At 38.7% G+C, this 19,171-nt stretch overlaps 2 protein-coding genes across 2 annotated transcripts; one reads left to right on the forward strand and one right to left on the reverse strand.

The window, feature by feature from the left end:
* The first annotated feature begins 6,721 nt into the window (after positions 1-6,721).
* Positions 6,722-7,876, forward strand: LOC101308236 (cold shock domain-containing protein 4-like). Its single transcript, XM_004289805.1, has one exon. It carries the CDS (start codon positions 6,807-6,809, stop codon positions 7,416-7,418), a length of 612 nt encoding a protein of 203 aa, XP_004289853.1. The 5' UTR covers positions 6,722-6,806; the 3' UTR covers positions 7,419-7,876.
* Positions 7,877-13,285: 5,409 nt separating this feature from the next.
* On the reverse strand, positions 13,286-17,389 carry LOC101308526 (auxin transporter-like protein 2-like). Its single transcript, XM_004289806.1, has 8 exons — positions 16,750-17,389; positions 16,453-16,638; positions 16,247-16,359; positions 15,921-16,104; positions 15,722-15,819; positions 14,914-15,121; positions 14,489-14,746; positions 13,286-13,827 (listed from the first exon to the last, which is right to left on the reverse strand). The coding sequence occupies exons 1-8, from the start codon at positions 16,906-16,908 to the stop codon at positions 13,555-13,557; spliced, it is 1,479 nt and encodes a 492-aa protein (XP_004289854.1). The 5' UTR covers positions 16,909-17,389; the 3' UTR covers positions 13,286-13,554.
* Positions 17,390-19,171: the final 1,782 nt, after the last annotated feature.

Genomic DNA, 19,171 nt, shown 5'->3' on the forward strand with positions numbered 1-19,171 from the left:
CATTGTGGTATATACCATCAACACAATATTATAAATTAATTAACATATATATATATATATATCTACTACTTATAAACAACTTCATATATATTATATCAAATCATCAACCAAATCGATCAACATATATGTATATATATACGATCCAACATACTCAAAATCAATTAACTCGATCATAACAATATTATATATCAACATCATCACAAAATCATCATGAACTCATATATATCATCAACAACTTCATACCATATCAACACAATAATATTATAAATTAATTAACATATATATATATATATCTACTATTTATTAACAACAAATTAATTCATATATATTATCAATTCAAATCATCAACCAAATCGATCAACACATATATATATACATCCAACGTACTCAAAATTAATCAACTCAATCACAATCAAAATCAATAAACTCAATCACACTTAAAATCGATCAACTCAAATAAAACTCAATTAATTAACATATATATACATATACGTACCTATATATGGCTCCACAAACTAATTATGGACAGATTTCGACAACACCCAAACTTTTTCTCCCGTTTTTTTTCCCAGATGAGCTGCTGCTGTCCAGATCCGCAAATATAAAGCATTTTAGCCGACGAAATTAATATGTCGTCGGCTAAACTTTTAAATATTTCGTCGGCCATAGTTTGTGAACTTTAGCCGACGAAATAAATTCTTTAGCCGACGAAAATTTTTTTTCGTCGGCTAAAGTTTACCATAGCTGACGAAAATTTAACTTAGCCGACGAAAGATAATTTCGTCGGCTAAAGTGGACTTTAGCCGACGAAAAAATGCTTCGTCGGCCTGGTTTTTTTTTTTCGTCGGCTAAAGCCTTTTTTCTGGTAGTGATGATTTCTGTTTTTTTTTTTTAATTATTTTTGTTGTTGTAATGATCTTTGAAGATTGACTTAATGTATGACCGGTTCGATCATGGATTTACAATGCCCAACGTATGCAAATAAGATTGAGTTTGGATTCAAGAATAATAGAAGAATGATAGAACTACAATGTCAAAGAACACGCGGCTCTACTATAAGTTAAGCCTCTATAGATTAAAAGAGAAAATAAAAAACAACACAACTGCGCTGATAATATGTTCAACTATTCAATTGTTTGATGATTTTGAAGGAGTAGACGATTTCTGTTTTTCTTAATGTTTTGTCATAATGATCGTTAAAGGTTGACTTAATGTATGAATGGTTAATCATATAGATTTACAATGCCCAATATATACAAATAAGAATGAGTGACACAACCATCCAACTTAGTATAGACACAATAATTTTGCAAAAGAATAATAGAAGAATGATAGAATTGCTCTGTCAAATAACACGCGGCTCTACTCCAAGTTATAGCCTCTATAGTTTTCAAAGAGGCAATAGAATTAACCTTTATGAAAACATGGGAGCCTTTCTAGTGAGAACTCTTAAGTTGAGGACTTTTCGGTTTATGGTTTAAAAAACCCATTTTTCGATCACATTTTGACATCTCATCCGTTCAGTTTTTAAGTTTATATGAGTAGATCATTTCTACAAATTTTCAGCCAAATTGGTGTTCGTTAAGATAACAAACTAGATCAAATTAATGGACGAACCAAATCTGTCAAATATGAACCGTTCAAGTTCATAATTGATAAATCACACTTACGAATGCCTTAACAATTTTCAATATAGCTGAAAATTTGGAGAAATGATCTACTTATAAATACCTACAAACTAAACGGTCAAGATGTGAATATAAGATCGAAAGATGGGATAAGCCGAAAAGTCTTTAACAAGTCTTCAACTTAAGAGTCCTCACTAGAAGGGCTCCCATGAAAACATACCACCAATAATATCATCCAATGCATCACAGAGGTGCCTCTCCACCTTTTTGTGGTGAGTTATCTTGAGCGTGACTATATATTTAAAAGATTTTCATCATTATATCTCTCCTTGTCTAGTTCATCATATTTTTAAATCTACTATCACACCTCTCATCCTCCTCCATCTCAGACATCTTCCGTTCTCATTTTTCACCTAAATTTTCTTATCTTCACATTCAACCCTTAGAGACTTGACAAAGTCTATTCACTTAACTTCACAACGGAAGAATGCAGCAGTACTGGCAGGGACGGAGCTAGGATTCCAAAACCACATGGGCTGAATTTCCTTTGTTAAAAGAATTAAAATGTATGAGTATAAATAAATTAATAAAACTAATATCTGCATTAAAAATATATGTGGCTTCTTAACACCCGATGTTAAGAAGATCAATCTATATGGGTAGAAGTGATATTGACTTTCAGAAGATAATCAGATTCACATCCTCAAAATGCCAATATCGATTGATAGCACACAACATGCTTTAATAATCGAATAAAATTGAGGGGAAAACTATTTGTTGAAAAATAGAAAAGAAAAAAAAGACGAGACTTATGTTTTGCAATAGTTGAAAACTAGACAAACTTAATATGGACCAATGGCTCACTTTAAATAAAATAAAAGGTGGATGTGCCATGTAGAATAGGATCTCTTTATATTCCAATCCTCATTTAATATAATATAATAGGTTTTAATTACTTCTAATTATTTTTTTACCTGGGCTTTAGGGTTTATTACATATAATATAACCTATTCTATTTGAAAATTAGAGAAAAACTGTCTGGGCTATAGCCCAAAGACAGTTGCACTATCTTTCGTCTCTGAGTACTGGCAAACAATCGAAGCATGCAGATGTCTTAGACCAGTTGGGTGGTGTGTTGCTTGGTAGCCTCCAGTCTCTCCACCTCAACGACCACCTTTACTTTTTTTTTTAATTAAATAGAGAATTAGACGATATTAGCTCATCTGTAACGACCGATTTAGGGCGACAAGTGCCTTCCCACAATCCCTAAAGAAAGGGGGCCATCATATCTAGGAACCCACCGCCCGTCCCTCCATTTATATTTTTTTAAAAGAAAAAATAGAAAAAGCCCGTCCCTCCACGACCACCTTTACTTAGTTATTGGTTTGTTCGACCTTTTCTCTTTGGTCGAGAGCAATAACGCAGGCCGATCGATTTCTGTGTTGCTTGCGATGAAGACCTTGGTTCTAGATTATCTGTTATTTTGGGCTTTTGGGGTTCGGCTTGTCATTCATTTTTAGCTTAGTTATAGAACAAATTATATTCTTTATAGCCCTCTCTAGACCTTATGTGATTTCAGTTAGCTTTTTGGTAGGAAAGGCGATTGTAGATAAGGTGGGTGTATTGGGACTGTTAGAGCTTAGATTGCTTTGGCAACATAAGTTTTGGTACTCTGTAAAATGGCTCTAATGGACGACCCTACGTGATGTGTCATTTTTGTATTGTTTGCTGATCTATAAATCATACGTATAATCTTTTTGATCAAAGAACGAAAGACGCTTACTTATGTTGTTTTAATCATGTTGATCTTTATTGTTTTCAATCTTGTTAGCTGATTCTTTGAAATATTCTTGTAAGAAAAGAGAATAAGTTTGTATAATTGAGACTAGATTCTTCATGTAGTCTCTCCCGGAGTCTCAAAAGAAAAAATTGAAGACCAAAAAGGATTCATGAGACCCTTACCCTGTCCGTAATCAGACTCCTGTTGTGCATCTTGATCTTTGATGTGATCGGCTCTCTATTATTCTTGTTAATGTTTTGGTTGGCTTTTGATTTTGCTATTTTTTTTCTTAGAGATTTTGGCTTCATCCCCCCCCCTCTTAGGTTATATTTTCTTTGTTTTAATTAAATTTTTGTATTGCCAACAAAAATTTCACTGCTCTTTGTTTTTTTTTTTTTTACGGGTTTAATGAACAACTTCATTGATTAAACATCATTACAATCCTAAGAGAGTAACACCTCCACAGACGGAGGAATAACGGTAAAAAAATTATCATAATAAACAGCCAACTTGGCTTCTCTAGCTAGAGTATGTTCTAAAATTCACTGCACTTGTTCATCAATGATAACTGCAACATATTCATCTTACTTGTTATTTACTTCCCACATTCATTTTATGTCCGTGTAATTATGACATTGTTATATATATATATATGTATTCAGTCTGTTTCAGATACGAACGTCCGCACTGCCTTAAGGTGCAGATTTCCCTCCGTTCGCCACCGTACGACGCCGGCGAGGGCGCGCCTCCACCCCAGCGGACTCCAGCAGCTTCCCCGACCACTTTCCCTCCTCGGTGAGTCCGCCGAATTCCAGTTTTCCGGCCAGATTACCCAAAACTTCAAACAAAGTCAATCTGGCCGGAAAACTGGAATTCGGTGGACTTGCCGGGGATGGAAAGTGGTCGGGGAAGCTGTTGGGGTGGAGGCGGGGCCCTCGCCTGTGCCGTATGGTGACGAAAGGAGGGACGTCCGCACTTTAAGAGCCGTGCGGACGTCCGCACCTGATAACGATCGGTATATATATATATATATATATATATATATATATATATCACAATTGTATTGTTCAAAACAAACCAAGACCCAAATCACTACTTGACTGAACCGAGGCCCAACCTCTTCTCTAATAGCCCTAGATTGAACCCAAGCCCAACCTCATACCGATATGGTAGAGGCAGAGACTTGGACCTGCACCTCATCCTCCATTGCCGGCAACTCACCATTTGTAGGATGGCCTCCCTAGCTATCATCCTCAACTAATCAAATCTTGGCCCAACTATTGTCGATCACCAAAATCCCCTCAAACCTCGTAACCTAACTCCAACATTGACAATAGGCTGAGGAAGCTCTGTCTTGCACCGGGACAGAGAATCCAATCTATGCTTGAATCATTGATGTCACCTTTCCTTGACTTAAATCGAAGATGACCTTAGAAACGACCAACGCCGTCTTAACAACAACACCGCCTTGCTTTTCTCCACCTGTACAATCAGCGTAATGCCGCCAACACCCTGCCGACGAGGATGGCCTTGACCAGAATCGACACATAACCTCGTTCTCCGCTGTGCCGTTTTGTGCATCCCTTGAATATAAGTGAGACGTCTTTATAGAAAAATCATCTTCACATGACATTATTTTTATTTTATTTTTTAAATGGGTTTTATAACTATAATATTGACAATAATAAACAGGATTCGCCCGCAAGGGGCAACAATAGTATAAATCATGTCACACAACTCTAGAGCAACCTATTGAAGCTACCATGAAAGTTCAGTCAAACAGACACCCACAACATCGATCTCTTAATGTTTTGCTTCTATTTCCTTCAATTTAATTTTCCTTTATGCGAACATAACAATGATAAAAAGGGTTTGGGGAAATGCCCTAACCCCCTCTTATTAATTTCAACACTTGGAACCACCATACGAAGAGGGGGTTACCTCTTTGAGCCACCATCACTAAAGCCACCTGAACAGTCTAAAAGGGACTTGTGTCAAGCTGAAGAGCGCGCATAACCGACCCAGAAGAACTTTTCTTACGCCACATGGCAAAGGGCCCAAAAGCCAAAGTTCTACAGTGCTATGAACTTGAGCCAATTCGTGGACAAGCCCAAAACACCAGAAGATAACAAGATCTAACCCGCTCAACAATACGCTGATCGTCTCTGACTGTTGTCACAAAACTGTCGTCGTCCAACCATTATGCAACAACAACTGCACAACATGGAAAAATGACTAAGCGACCGTCTCTACCAATAATGATCCCAACTGCAAGAAATGTACCTCCGATGTCGCCACCAAATCATCTCTCCCCAACTCGAGCGAGAGAAGGGGATCAACACAATAATCTGAAGGCAATGCCAGAGCCGTTTAAGATCGGATTGCCACGATCCAAGTTCTCTATGTTAAGGTGTGGTACATTTCCGTTCACTGAAGAGAGTTGAGGAACTCAAGCCACCCTAATGAAGTCGAAGCCAAAGTTGCGTCCCTGAATGCCAATACCAATCCGCCACCAAAAACTCCTATATTCTGGCGTTCCGAGGGAGAGAAAGAGAGAGTAAAAGCATTTGTTTTCTTTTTTCTCTTTTAAAATGTCATTTTAAATATAGTTTTGTTTAATCATATATGATGTATGGATTCACAAAACTAAATTTCAAAAACATTCAAAATTCAAATATTATATTTCGAAATGTTCAAAACTAAATAAAAACGTATAGAACAAATATGGAGAAGTACATTATCAGCTCATTACTCTAGGACGGTTCAAACTCCATTCATTGGAAAAGACCGGGGTCGATCACAACCCTGCAGATATGACCTAACCCTGCAGATATGCTTTGACCGTCCATTGACTCTCTTGACCGGTCTTTTGTATTCACACTTCCCAATCCATTTTTCAAAAATCGAAAATGAAGAAAAGGACAAATCTCCCCCAATCAGGGACACCACAGTAATTTCAGCACCCACAGCATTTTATGGAAATTAATCCTACACATTTACTTCTTCCTTTTTCTGAAATATTCAGTACCTAAACCAAAATTTCCAATTCCAAAACTAGCCATTGGAAGACGTAGATATTTTGCGCAGGTGGAGAAAAGTCGAAAAAGGGCACACGACGTCCTATCCCGAACACGAATCCAACCGCAGATAAAAACCCAATAAATGAGAAATATCCATAGCCGTGGGATCCAGGTTTTGGGGTAAAACCTAGGGGACCCTCAGCTGGGGCTGACGTGGCAGCCAGACCCTTTCCGAGATTTCCTTGTATATATAGCTGTCAAACCCTGAAGGCCAAATAACCACACTGTTGTTTAGAGAGAGAGAGAGAGAGAGATTGGAATCGGTGTGGGTCTTCTTCTTCGTTTTAGGGTTTCAGATTTTTCAAGAGGGCTGTGAGGATGAGTGACCGGTTGACCGGAACGGTGAAGTGGTTCAATGACCAGAAGGGGTTCGGCTTCATCACCCCGGAGAACGGCGGCGAAGATCTCTTCGTCCACCAGTCCTCGATCCGAACCGAAGGCTTCCGCACTCTCGGCGACGGCGAGTCCGTCGAGTTCCAGATCGAGACCGACAACGACGGCCGCACCAAGGCCGTTGATGTCACCGGTCCCGAGGAGGGCCCCGTCCAGGGGAGAGGATCCGGAGGCGGAGGAGGTCGCGGCGGCGGTGGAGGACGTGGCGGTGGAAGAGGCGGCCGCGGAGGCGGGAGCTATGGAGGCGGTGGTGGATATGGAGGTGGCGGCGGCTATGGAGGCGGCAGCGGTGGTTATGGTGGTGGCAGTGGAGGCGGTGGGAACTGCTTCAAGTGTGGTGAGGCTGGACACATTGCGAGGGACTGCTCTGAGGGAGGTGGGAGCTATGGAGGCGGCGGCCGTGGCGGAGGTGGCTATGGAGGCAGTGGAGGCGGTGGGAGGTACTCTGGTGGAGGAGGCGGCGGCGGTGCTTCTGGCGGCTGCTATCAGTGTGGTGAATCTGGTCATTTCGCAAGGGAGTGCCCCAACAGAGGTTGAATCTGTCTCTGTGGGTAATATGGTCATTTCTTTAATTTAGGTCTATTTTTACTATCTGCTGTGTCGTTTTAGGGTCCGGGGTTCTATGAATGTTGGCTCCTTTTCAAGTATGGGTTTGCCCTTCTCACGTTAGTGTGTGTGGGTTGCTTTTGTGGGTCAGCATCTTTTGTTTCAAGAAGAAAAAAAACAAGAATGGTTATGAATTTGAGTCGGGTTTGATGTATTATCTTTCGAATTTTAAGTCGGTGATATTTAGGTCGGTCATGTGAGCAGGATGTGGATTATGCTTTGTGGTTTGATGGATGATTTCATACACATTAATATACTCTGCTCTTAGTTAAATGGGTTTTGATATTCGGAATTAATTTATGTTTGATGCCTTGTGTGATCATGGATGCCTTTGTTCATCATAGTGGTTTTGATGTTTGAATTATATAATGTTTGATGCCTTGCATTATCTTTGATGCCTTTGTTCTTCATATATGTGATTGTGATTGATGGTTTAAAGCTATGTTTAGATGGGAATGGCCTAATGATTCTTTGCTTTATAGACTGATTGCTTCAAAATTGACCTTAATAATCCATGGCTTTAGACTATTAGGAACCCTACTGCTTTGAGGTTGTTTGATTTTTGGGATGGTCCATTCCTTTGGTGCCCTTTTCACACTTTTGGCGTGGTTGGCCGGTTTGGTTCCCTTTAGCTCCTGTAGAAATTGACCTAGTAGTTGGCTGAATTCATTTCCCCACAATACACTACCACCAGCCAGCGAGGCCAATGCACTGTGATGGTTATTCTATTGTGTACAATGTGTACTCCATAGCCCCAGTGTATGCCCCTAGTAAACTTTCTCATTGTCAACACTCAAATTTGGTTCTTTGTTGCTGAAACACCAGAATTTTTATTTTTCATAAGATGGGTTCATGTTTCTTATGTGACAAGTTGTTGATCATGGTCAATGGATTATGTGGTTTTGTATTTTGATCCAAATTTAGGGTTGTGCCAGTTTGAAAATGCGTTTGTGGTCTTTACTTCTTGGGGTCCCTGTTACCATTTGAATCAGTGAAAGGCAGTCAAACACTCAAACTGACACAGTTCTGAATGTGATGCAGTGTGATTTCATTTTTCACCTTTGAATCTGACAGATAACAGGTCATATGGGCCGTAGGGTTTTAAATTTTGGGATGGGCCTTGGTTTTGTGTATAGTTTTCTAATCACATAACCATAAAAGGAAAACCTGTGTCAGTTGGTAGGTGGAGAAATTTATTGTTTGGGTTCTACCATTCATTAGTTTTTTCGCCTTTTTTGGAGAGTCGGAGAATCCCATTCAATAGTTATCTGTTACTTGCATTGACCCATCAATGAAAGTGCATCTTCTACAAGTGATAACACTATCAATTCGAGTCTGATCTCATTGACCTCCATATTCATTCCGCCATTAACCAATTGCTTCTGTTCATTATACTCATGGGGCCAAAATCTCCCCAGAAGACTTGAATTCTTACCGAGGGTAGGGATTTCTTCAGTGATCTTCTTTATAAGCTCGTTGGGTTGTGGCCTTTTGAGCTTGTTGAATAGCTGAGGTGTGGTTGTTCATTTGTTTCACGGTTTCTCAATAATCCAAACAAGAAGTTGGGTTGAAATAGGAATCTCAGTAGGTTTGTCATTGGAGTATTGCCTGGGTTGTTGTGCTGCTACTTTGAAGCTTAGGCATGGTCAGTCAGGGTAGAAGTGCCACGAGAAGTATTGTACCAAAATGTGTTGGTCATTTGGATATCAGACGTTATGCTATATGTAATTGACTAATTAGGCTTATGTAATGATCAAAGTTGACGTTGTTATAATGCTATCCGGCTCAATGAAATAACGGAAAACAGCTCCTCTAGCAAACGACAACTTTTAGAACTCTAATTTTATGAATGTGTTCCAAATGGATTGATAGATAGCCTGATGTTCTATTGATTGGAAGAGAGTGCGCATGTAGATCCTACCTCCAAGGCTCCAACTCCCCAACATTGTTGCCTCCATCACGACAACCATCGTCCATACTACTAAAGCTATGAGTGAGCTCTTTCATAGCTCGAAAACACGACAACCGTCGTCAATATAGTAGATGTCATCTTCCTGCGTTACTTGCCCATTTACCAAAATCTAGATCCAATGTAAAGACGGTTGGAAGTGTGCTACTTATGCGGGCATGTTCTGTCTCTCTACTTCTCTAGGTCAATGAAAAATTTGCCAACGGCCACTCAAAGTCTCGAATATGTGAGCTCGAGGTTTTCAGATGAATTTCTCACTCGAGTCTGTGGAATATGCGACCATAAGTTTGGGAAGGACATCAATCCCAAATGATCCACCAATCTTCCTCGTAAATCTATCTATATTGACTAAACAAGCTCGAAAACACTGAACATACTACACGAAGCTTGGTACGTCAAGTTCAATCTTCTGCCTAAACACAGAAGGCATAAGAATTAAGATGCGCACTTAAACGAACCACCTTAAGCATTGATCCCATAGTCGCACCAGTAGGGTTTAGGGAAAAGCATTGATCCGTCCCACCTTATCTACACACAGAGAAATTATTTTTTTAGCCAGACTGATCCAAACCCTTATAGAGCGAAGGTTTATAATCCATCATATACCAACAACCACTATCAAAAGACTCAGGCCGTTGCGCACCGCTGCCGCTGGGGCTACATAGTACATATCGAACGAGGAAAACCTCTATGACCTGAATGCCACCAAAAGAAACCACAATGTCATCTCATCTTATCTTCTAAAACAGCCGGCCGGCTTCAGTCATAGAGGTTGTTCCCCATCCGAAATAAACAAGAGAACGACAAAACAAATTTGCTCCCCCATCCTGACCAACGATTCCCTTAATAATTTTGAGATACACCACCATGGAATCAACTAACGCAAGCTTGGAAGTAAAACAAAAAGAAAAATTCGCTTCAAGTAGAGTAAGTTTACCACCGCGGGATAGAGTATTTCTATCCTGACATCTCTTTCTCCATGCATTTGTAAAATAAGTTCATTAGCATTAACATGATCTTTCCAAAACACAATATTGTGAATGCCAAGGTAACGACCAAAAGTATTTTTACGAGGAATACCGGTTTTTATTTTTTATTTTTATTTTTATTTTTTTTATGCCAGTCGAACCCACGAACCCGTAGATGTTGCATATAGCACCATCCACTATGCTACGAGGGGGATCAGCTTAAGAGGAATACCGGTAGGGTTTAGGATTAAGAAGCATTGATCCCTCCCACCTTATTTACACGCAGAGAAATTATTATTTTAGCTAGACTGATCCAAACCCTAACAGAAAGAAGGTTTGCAAGGTTATATATGATCCAATAATCCATCATATACCAACAAGGCAACAACCACTATCAAGGCACTGTCAAAAGAATAAGGCCGTTGCGCACCGCTGCCGCATAAAATGGGGCTACATAGTATATATCGAACGAGGAAACCTCTATGATCTGAATGCCACCAAAAGAAACCACAAATTCATCTCATCTTATCTTGTAAAACAGCCGGCAGCAGCCATAGAGCGAGGTTGTTCCCCATCCTAAATAAGAGAACGACAAACCAAGTTTGCTCCCCCATCCTAGACCAAGGATTCCCTTATAATTTTGAGATCCACCACCAGAAAATCAACCAACGCAAGCTTAGAAGTAAAACTAGTTGGAAAAAAACCCTAACGGAAAAGAAAAAATCCCATACAACACTACTAGTTGGAAAAAGCTTAACAATTTTCTTTAGGGTGTAAATTAGAGAGTGCAACACCATACAACACTACAAGCTTAACAATTTTCTGTTAAAGTAATCGATTCTCCAACCAAAATCATTTCTTTTCACCGGATTAGTGATTGGTACTTTCTTCTTCTTCTTCTTCTTCTTTTTTTCCCGCGCGGGAAGCTGATCATAGAGCTAATTTTGTTGTGTAAAATCACAATGTAAGGGACCAATCACTACTTACAGTAAATTGAGTGAAATGGATAGAACAGAACTATTTTTCCCAAAATCTTTCATTCTTTTGTATAGTGAAATACAAACACATGTAAACAAATTACGAGTCAAAAAACAAACACATCAAAGCAAGAATAGTGATATCACAAAGCTAGCTTGGCTTCACACTAAATCCCTCCAATAGTATAAACAGGCCAGCTTTGCCTTTCCTCTCATTATCTTGTTGTCTAGCGAATCATAAAAGAAAGAACTAGTGCAGATCGAAGACCCTAAGAGACAAAGGAATGAGCTTTAGCTGAAAAGCCAGAAGGCTTTTATTATTTTCATGGGGCCGCATGCAAATCTAAAGTTGCAAATAGTCTCTGGAAAAAGAGAAGAACTTTGCGGGTGATCTCCGACATTTCTCTGTGAACAAGTTTTAGATCGATTATTAGATTCCCACACCAAATTCATCTTATGTCAGTAGCTCTTTTCTTTTAGTCTTTTACCACCTTGTTCTTCTTCTTTAATCTGTTTCTGTGAGGTAGCTCTCATCAGTCTCATGATCGATCATCGATCATCTGGGAATACAGATTGAAAAGAATGAAAGAAAGAAAGAGATGGATGCTTTGTCAGTTCTCAAGCAATAATAGATATTCTGTGCTTGCTGCACAGCCTGCATGGGAGTGCCTTTGCTTCAGGTAATATCGTTTTCACGGTCTGATAAAGTGGGATGCATTGGATGATTGGAATCCCAGAAAATTTAAAACCAAAAGTGGTTCTGATTTCTGGCAAGGTGTTAACCAAATCCAACTCGTTAAGGCCCTCGAGAATAAGGTGAATCTATGTATATGTGCTAACAAAGTTAAAGTCTTTTTTGGATGATCCCACAAAGTTCAAGAATATATGTACGTACCTCAATTATGCATACTAAGTCTGGGAAAACATACCATTAATTGGTCTTATTTTGCATGTTCAGAATAATGTGGAGGACAGGAGGAGAAAGTGACTGAAACTGTATGTCATGACAACTTTGGGGACCAATAATCATTTTTTCTGGCATTTTCAAGATTATAAATCTTTTAGGCCTTTAAATTAAAATCTTGTAGCTTTTTACATTTTATTATTCTTTTTGGATACTTTAGTTGATCATGTAGTTGATCTCACTTCTGTCTTCAATCAAACTATTGGATCTTTCGCATAGCTAATTAGCAGACTGATGTCTAAACCCTGATGTCTCGTTCATTAACGGAATTAACCAGACAAATCACTCCACCAACTAAGAACGGGCATGCACCACCGCCCATAGAATCAAGAAAAAGCTCTCAATGTGTCAATCCTTACTATGTGTATATATGTTTGAAAAGGCTATAGCCCTTCCAGATCCTTAGTTGCATGTCTCCTCCAGACCAGCAGATCTACAAGGTTTACATCTCATATTGTGATGTATATATGCGTGTTGGTGAGGCACTAGACCCTAAAAATTGAAACTGCATTATTTCATCAATTCATTGTGAGCTATATACGTCCAGTTAAAACTTTACTTCAATTGCAAACCTATGCCTGTATATATGATGGCCAAATTAATATTGACTAGTATATATATGGTAGGTTGGAATAATAAACCACGTACACTTATGCAACTATCAGCAGAGTGAACCAAATTGATAGGAACTGATAAACGTGGGATTATAAACATTGTGTATTCTTCCTCTGGTTTGCAAAGCTATGCTTTGTAGAGCACAATTTCTGTACTTCTAGCTCTAGTATTGAGATTTCGAAGATAGAAGACGTTACATTAGTCATTATTCGTGAAAATTTGTCCCCGCGATATCTTTTGGTGTTATATTAGGATTTTTTCCAATCTTACTAAACCATTCTTAGCAGAGAGGTAGAAGACCATAAACACTTAGAAGGCATCAAAATTTTCTAACTCAAACGTCAAATACAACACAAGAAGAGAGATCAGTTACAATTTTAGTTTCAAAAGTCTCATACATTTTTCTTGCTCAAAACAACAGAGATAGAAGGATAGCAATCTGGTTGTGTACTTTGATGGATGGCATAGTAATCCGATGCACAGACACTAGGACACTTCCTCGTCTGTTTTGATTCAACTCTAAACTTCTAGTGTCCAATTTTCACTGGTCTAATCGAAAGCCGGAGTAGACAAATCAAGGGTGGTGAGTGTGGTTGAGGAGGGGGTGGTGGAGAGGAGGAGGAGCTGCATGAGCAGTAGCGTTGAAGACCATTGGTGCTGCTTGAGGAGGACACTGGTAACACTTTGTGAACAGCCCAAATGTGTCAATCTGGCGCACAAAGTTTGTAATGCTCGCCCACCCACCAAATCCAAACCCAACCACGAACACCCACACCACCACAAACACATTGATCGTGTACGACCCGATCCACCCTCCTAGAAATCTCGGTGGCCGTTCCACTGCATTCTGCAAATCACCACAGTCCATCAAAACTTGATCAGTCGAAAATTGATGGAGAAAAAAAAATATCACAAGCTAACACAGTAATCCAAAAAGAAAGAAAGAAACACTATTTTCTGGGACCATTTTGCAGGTTGCTTGTAATTGCATGCAGAACATATAATGTATCAATAAGTTGATAGAGTAGTCCTCAGATAAAGAGGTACCAATACTGTATCAGACTAACAGGTACGATATTCTGGCTCACTGGACACTGGTACATGGGTAAGGAATCTCATGCTTTTTCTGCAATGAATATATATATATATATATATATATATATATATATATATATATATATATATATTTTCCTACTGGACAAAGTAAATAAACCAATGTAATAGCAGAAATGGAAAAGTGCTTAAGACCCAGTTATCAAAATGGATTATACAAGTTAAGAATATTAGGAGAAATTGTAGGGTCTGGTCTGCTAGACTGTGACCACACGTTACCACCTCTCAGGTTTTCATATACTCAACCTGGTGATTTAGTACATTAATCAATAATCATTATCCTGTTGATTAATGAGATTGATTCTCAGATTTGGTCAAATTTAAGACTCAAGGACTCAGAGAGCTGACAGCAGCAGGAGGAGGGTAAATAAGAAATTTTGAGTAAGGTGTGGTACCTCTCTAGCAGCAGCTGATCTGTAGGTGAAAATGTGGGCCAAAGATGGGATGATGTAGACTGTGAAGCTAACCAGAAGTGATCCAACTGTGGAGTTTATTGGTCCAAAAAATGGGAAGATGATGGCCAAGAACCAAATGGGGATCACCACTGGCAATCTTGCTGCTGCTCTCTTGCATAAGCTCTTGCAATCATGCATGCCAATGGCTTTCTCCCACACAAAGTATAGTGGTGTGCATGCAAACCCAAATGTTATAAACTGCAGAGCAAATTCATCACATCCCCATTAGAAGAAAGATTATACTAATGTTGTCGTGCGCTACGTATCTGACATGTTATATCGTTAAACAACATAGTTAAGCAAAATTTGTTCTTAACCAATGTATGTAAACTTTGTACAAGTAAAGAGTTAATGTGTATTCATGCCTGGTGGATGAGCATTAAAATGACTGCCATGTCTCTGAAGGGAGATTTGGGGAGGAGAGCAAAGGCATTGGAGTGATTAAGAAGCAAGTCTCCAAATGCCCAGTATACAGCTGATGCAGAAGGAAGGGTCAGTGTCAGCACATAGATGGTTGCCAGTAAATATATGGCCTTGAACTTCTGAGGCTTCCACATTGCGTGCATGATCTCTCTGCACAACAGATCAGTTTCATTATCTTCACGCCATTAATTGTTTTCTGCAATTAAGTTTATTCAAAACAGGATCTATAAAAATGAAAGTTACTGTTGGAAAGACCAAAAGAGTATTGGAGTTCTACATGAAAGAGGAATAGATAGGTTCCCAAGAAATATGACTCTTTTTGCCTCCCACGCCTAAGGGTACCATGGGAACATGAAAAAGAGTTATTGTTCTGTGCAATGTGTATAGGGAAAACAAGAAGGTTTCTTTTGATGAAGATTGGTCATAAGATCCCTTGGTTAGATCATGTCTCTGGTTAGACAAGGTTTAGTCACTTTCAACATGACGCTAAGTAGTCCTTGCTCTATTTTATGCTTTATTTTCCTAATCACATACTATAACAATTTAAAACTCAGATAAACAGGGTACATTTGTCAATTACAAAACAGACAAGGGATTCTCTGCATATAAATAAAAATGCCTATTCTAGTCTGATGATGAACATTAGATTTGATTAAGTTTCTTAAATAACTTCACAATGCAGCAAACTCAAGCTTAAAATATTAAGCAGGAAAAACAGAATCCATTCTAAATATGAGGTTTGTGTCTTACACAGTAACAGCATGTCCCCCAAAAGTGTAGAGAATGTTTGTGGCACCTGTGAAGTATAGCACCAGCTTAGTTGGACCAGAGTGCTTCACTCCCTCAACCTATCACCAAAAGCGCACAAATAAATTACAACTTAGTGATGAACTAAGCTCTGGGGTAAATGATATTAACTGTCATGGAATTACTGGGTGAGATAATTTACCTGACCATGGAGGATTGAAGCAATGGTGAGGTACCAAGCAGTGTAGGTGGTCATTACTAGTCCCAAAAAGGACCAGATTCTGTAGTTGTGAAAAGAAGGAATAAAGACGGTGGTGGCACAACAAGCTCCGAAGATGTAAGTCCAAGTCCTCTTGTCCATATTGTCATTTATGTAATATATGTTGCTGCAACAAAACACATAGATATTTACTGATACCCTTTCTTTTCTTTATTCCAAAGCTTGCATCTTTAAGAAAAATAATGAAGCTAGCTAGATACAAGTTAAAGCTAGAGTCAGAGATGCGTGTATAGTATAGAGCTAGGTACCTTGCACAAGCAATGAGCTGAATTACAGATCCAAACAGAAGAAATGTGCAGTTGAATGCCAACCCCACGTTCCTCCAGTGCTTCCCAAGCAGCCCATCAAGAACTTCAAACCACTAAAACAACCATATATTCAAAACCAATGTGAGAATCACCTCATAAAAGATTGAAAACCTGCACGCATATGTGTTACGTAATTGCATAAGTACCTGAATGACATGGTTTCTGAAATCAACTTTTTCTCTTTCTTTTCTGGTTCTGTATTCAACATAGAGCACACTAATGAGATAAGCAGTCCAGCTACCCAACAAGCCATAGAAGAGCTGGAAGAGTATCCCTGAAAGCATTCCCAGCTGTGAAAATGAGTATGGCAGAGTAAGCAGGACTTGAGCCACCTGAAACACACAAACAAACCCATTAGCTCAACACCAAAAACACAAACATGCACCTAAAATAACTTATGAATGTCACTCCAATAACTTGAAGTCTTGAACAAGTTTACCAACCTGATTAGAAGCACAGCTGAACCAAGCATCATAAGTAGAGCCACCATCCCAGAAGAACTTGGAAAGCTTGGACTTGAGATCCTTGCCTTTCCCATCAGCCTCCATTTCTACATAGTTTCCTACTATCACAGTCTCCACCACCTTGTCTGAAGATTCCATAGCTCACTTGACTATGTGAACTTAACAAACCGACACTGAAATGAAATAGTAGTAACTAGCTTGTGGGTAGTTTTGATCAATGTGGGAGTGATTGGTTTAATGGGAAGTGAGTGAACGGTGTGGGGTATATATACACACAAAGACAAGAGATGAAGGCTGAGAAAGGGTCTCTCTCTGTGTATGAAAGGTATTTTTGAGAGCGGTTTTGGGAAGCGAGTTAATTCTCTGTTTTGGGGTTTTGGCGAAATCCTGTGGTTCTCGGGCCCTTTTTGGTAATTAAAATTTTTGTTGTTTAGCTCATCATATAAAATTGGGGTGAAATTTCTAATCCAATTTTTAAAGTGACTAATTACAGAGCGTGATTGGTTTGTCCGCACGAGCGGGTCTACCCGCTTCCCAAGCTGGCTAGATGATTATTACACTTGTTTGGTTACCCTAATCACCTTAATTGCTATGCAAAACTACCAATTTTGCCATACCATTTATATACTAGTTATGTGGCCAAAACATTTCTCTTCGTGCTATGGTGGTTATGTCTTACATGATATAGAGAAATTCAGATCACGCGCTTTGATCATTAGGTCTACATGATATGTTAGTCCTTTTGATTTGTTAATGGATGGCTTAACACACTAAATTTCATTTCAAATATTGCAATTCTGATATATATCGAAATTAAAGACATGTATCAAACTTAATTTTATTTTTTCTACGAACTATTGTTTAGCTTCAAGAAAGAGGATATACCGTGTTTTTGAGTACCAGTATAGTTTATATCAGCACAGAGGGGTGAAATCAGAAGATCAGTTCTTAAAGTTCTTATTTGGATATCGATTGTTTCATGTTACGAGAAATTGACGAATATTAAAAAAATAAAAAGAGAACCTAGTGTAATATGTAAAAAGGCTAACTTTCCCCTTTAAGATTTAAGAAACAATCTCCACCGATAGCTTTGCCAACATAAACTATTCCATTAGCAAACTAATGGTAACTTTGGGAGATCAAGGAGATTGAAATGAGGCTCAAGGGACATGGTTTGGTAAGGGGCACTATGGTACTTGGGCAAGCATTAGAAATGTGATTTTCATAATGTTGTAGAGGAACAAGGTACTTAGGGAAGGGGGACAAAGGGTGACGACAAAAAAAGAAATGGGAGGAATTAGAGAGTAGTGAAGGGGAATGGAATTATAACAAAGTAGACCACATGATTGCAGCCAAACGGGGCGTGGTCGCTTTACAAACATCAAAACAAGAAAGGCTGCCTTTTTTCACATGGCCCTTCTCTTCCTTCCCTCCTCACTCGATCTCCCAAGTCTTCCTAATATTGCCGCTGCTGCTCTCTTAAGCTTTCTAGCTCCTCTCATTTCTGCCGTTCGAGAATGTGTAAGCTCAAACCCCAATTCCATTTGCAGTATAATCAAGCTACGCACAACTTATTAATTCACATGGATTACATGCGTCGCCAGAAATTTAGAAGATAATGATAATATCTCAGAGCCTAGGCTGCCTGCAATTGCTGTGTGCTTCATCATGCATGTGCATTTGCTTGGAAATTAGCATTTCCTATCGTTACATGGCTCTTGGGAAGCATATTTGGCCATATTTTCTTTCCAAGTTTGAATTTACGACAGAATTTTATGTTAAGGTTTAACTTAAGTTCTCGGATATGTTTAGTCTTTACATCAAACATGATAAAGAAATCGAAATACAAGCTAGCTAGCTAGCTTCATTTTAAAAGATCACTTTGAGACATTTCATCAAACACTTTATCTCTTTTTTTAAAATAGAATGAATCAATTTGTCATTCACTCAACGTGATAGAACAAAGTATAATTGAGGGACTAAGTAGCTAAGCCGCTGCTAACATTAATTCTCATAACTTCGATATTTTACTTTGCCGTGTTTTGTCAAAATTTCCTCTTCTTATAGAACCTTACCCTTAATCACTGTAATCAATCTTGTCTGAATTAATTGGATTCAATTAACCTATATCTAATTAATTCATTAAAGTAAGCATATATGAATTTATGCTATAAACTTTGGTCTTTTTGTTTTAATGTATTGCAACCCCGTGACCTATGAAATGACATATGTCTAACAGCAAAGGATTTAAGCATATCTGTGAAATGAAAGATATCTGATTCAGATGCTTCAATGGTATGCATGACTTTTTGCATCTTTGACCGTATTTTGGTTTTCCACACTAGAAAGAATCATGTGAACTGAAACAGACAACCCTCCTAAAAAAGCCTAGTAGTATAGA

This window comes from Fragaria vesca, linkage group LG2 (genome assembly GCF_000184155.1).
Source record: "Fragaria vesca subsp. vesca linkage group LG2, FraVesHawaii_1.0, whole genome shotgun sequence".
Classification (NCBI taxonomy): Eukaryota; Viridiplantae; Streptophyta; class Magnoliopsida; order Rosales; family Rosaceae; genus Fragaria; species Fragaria vesca.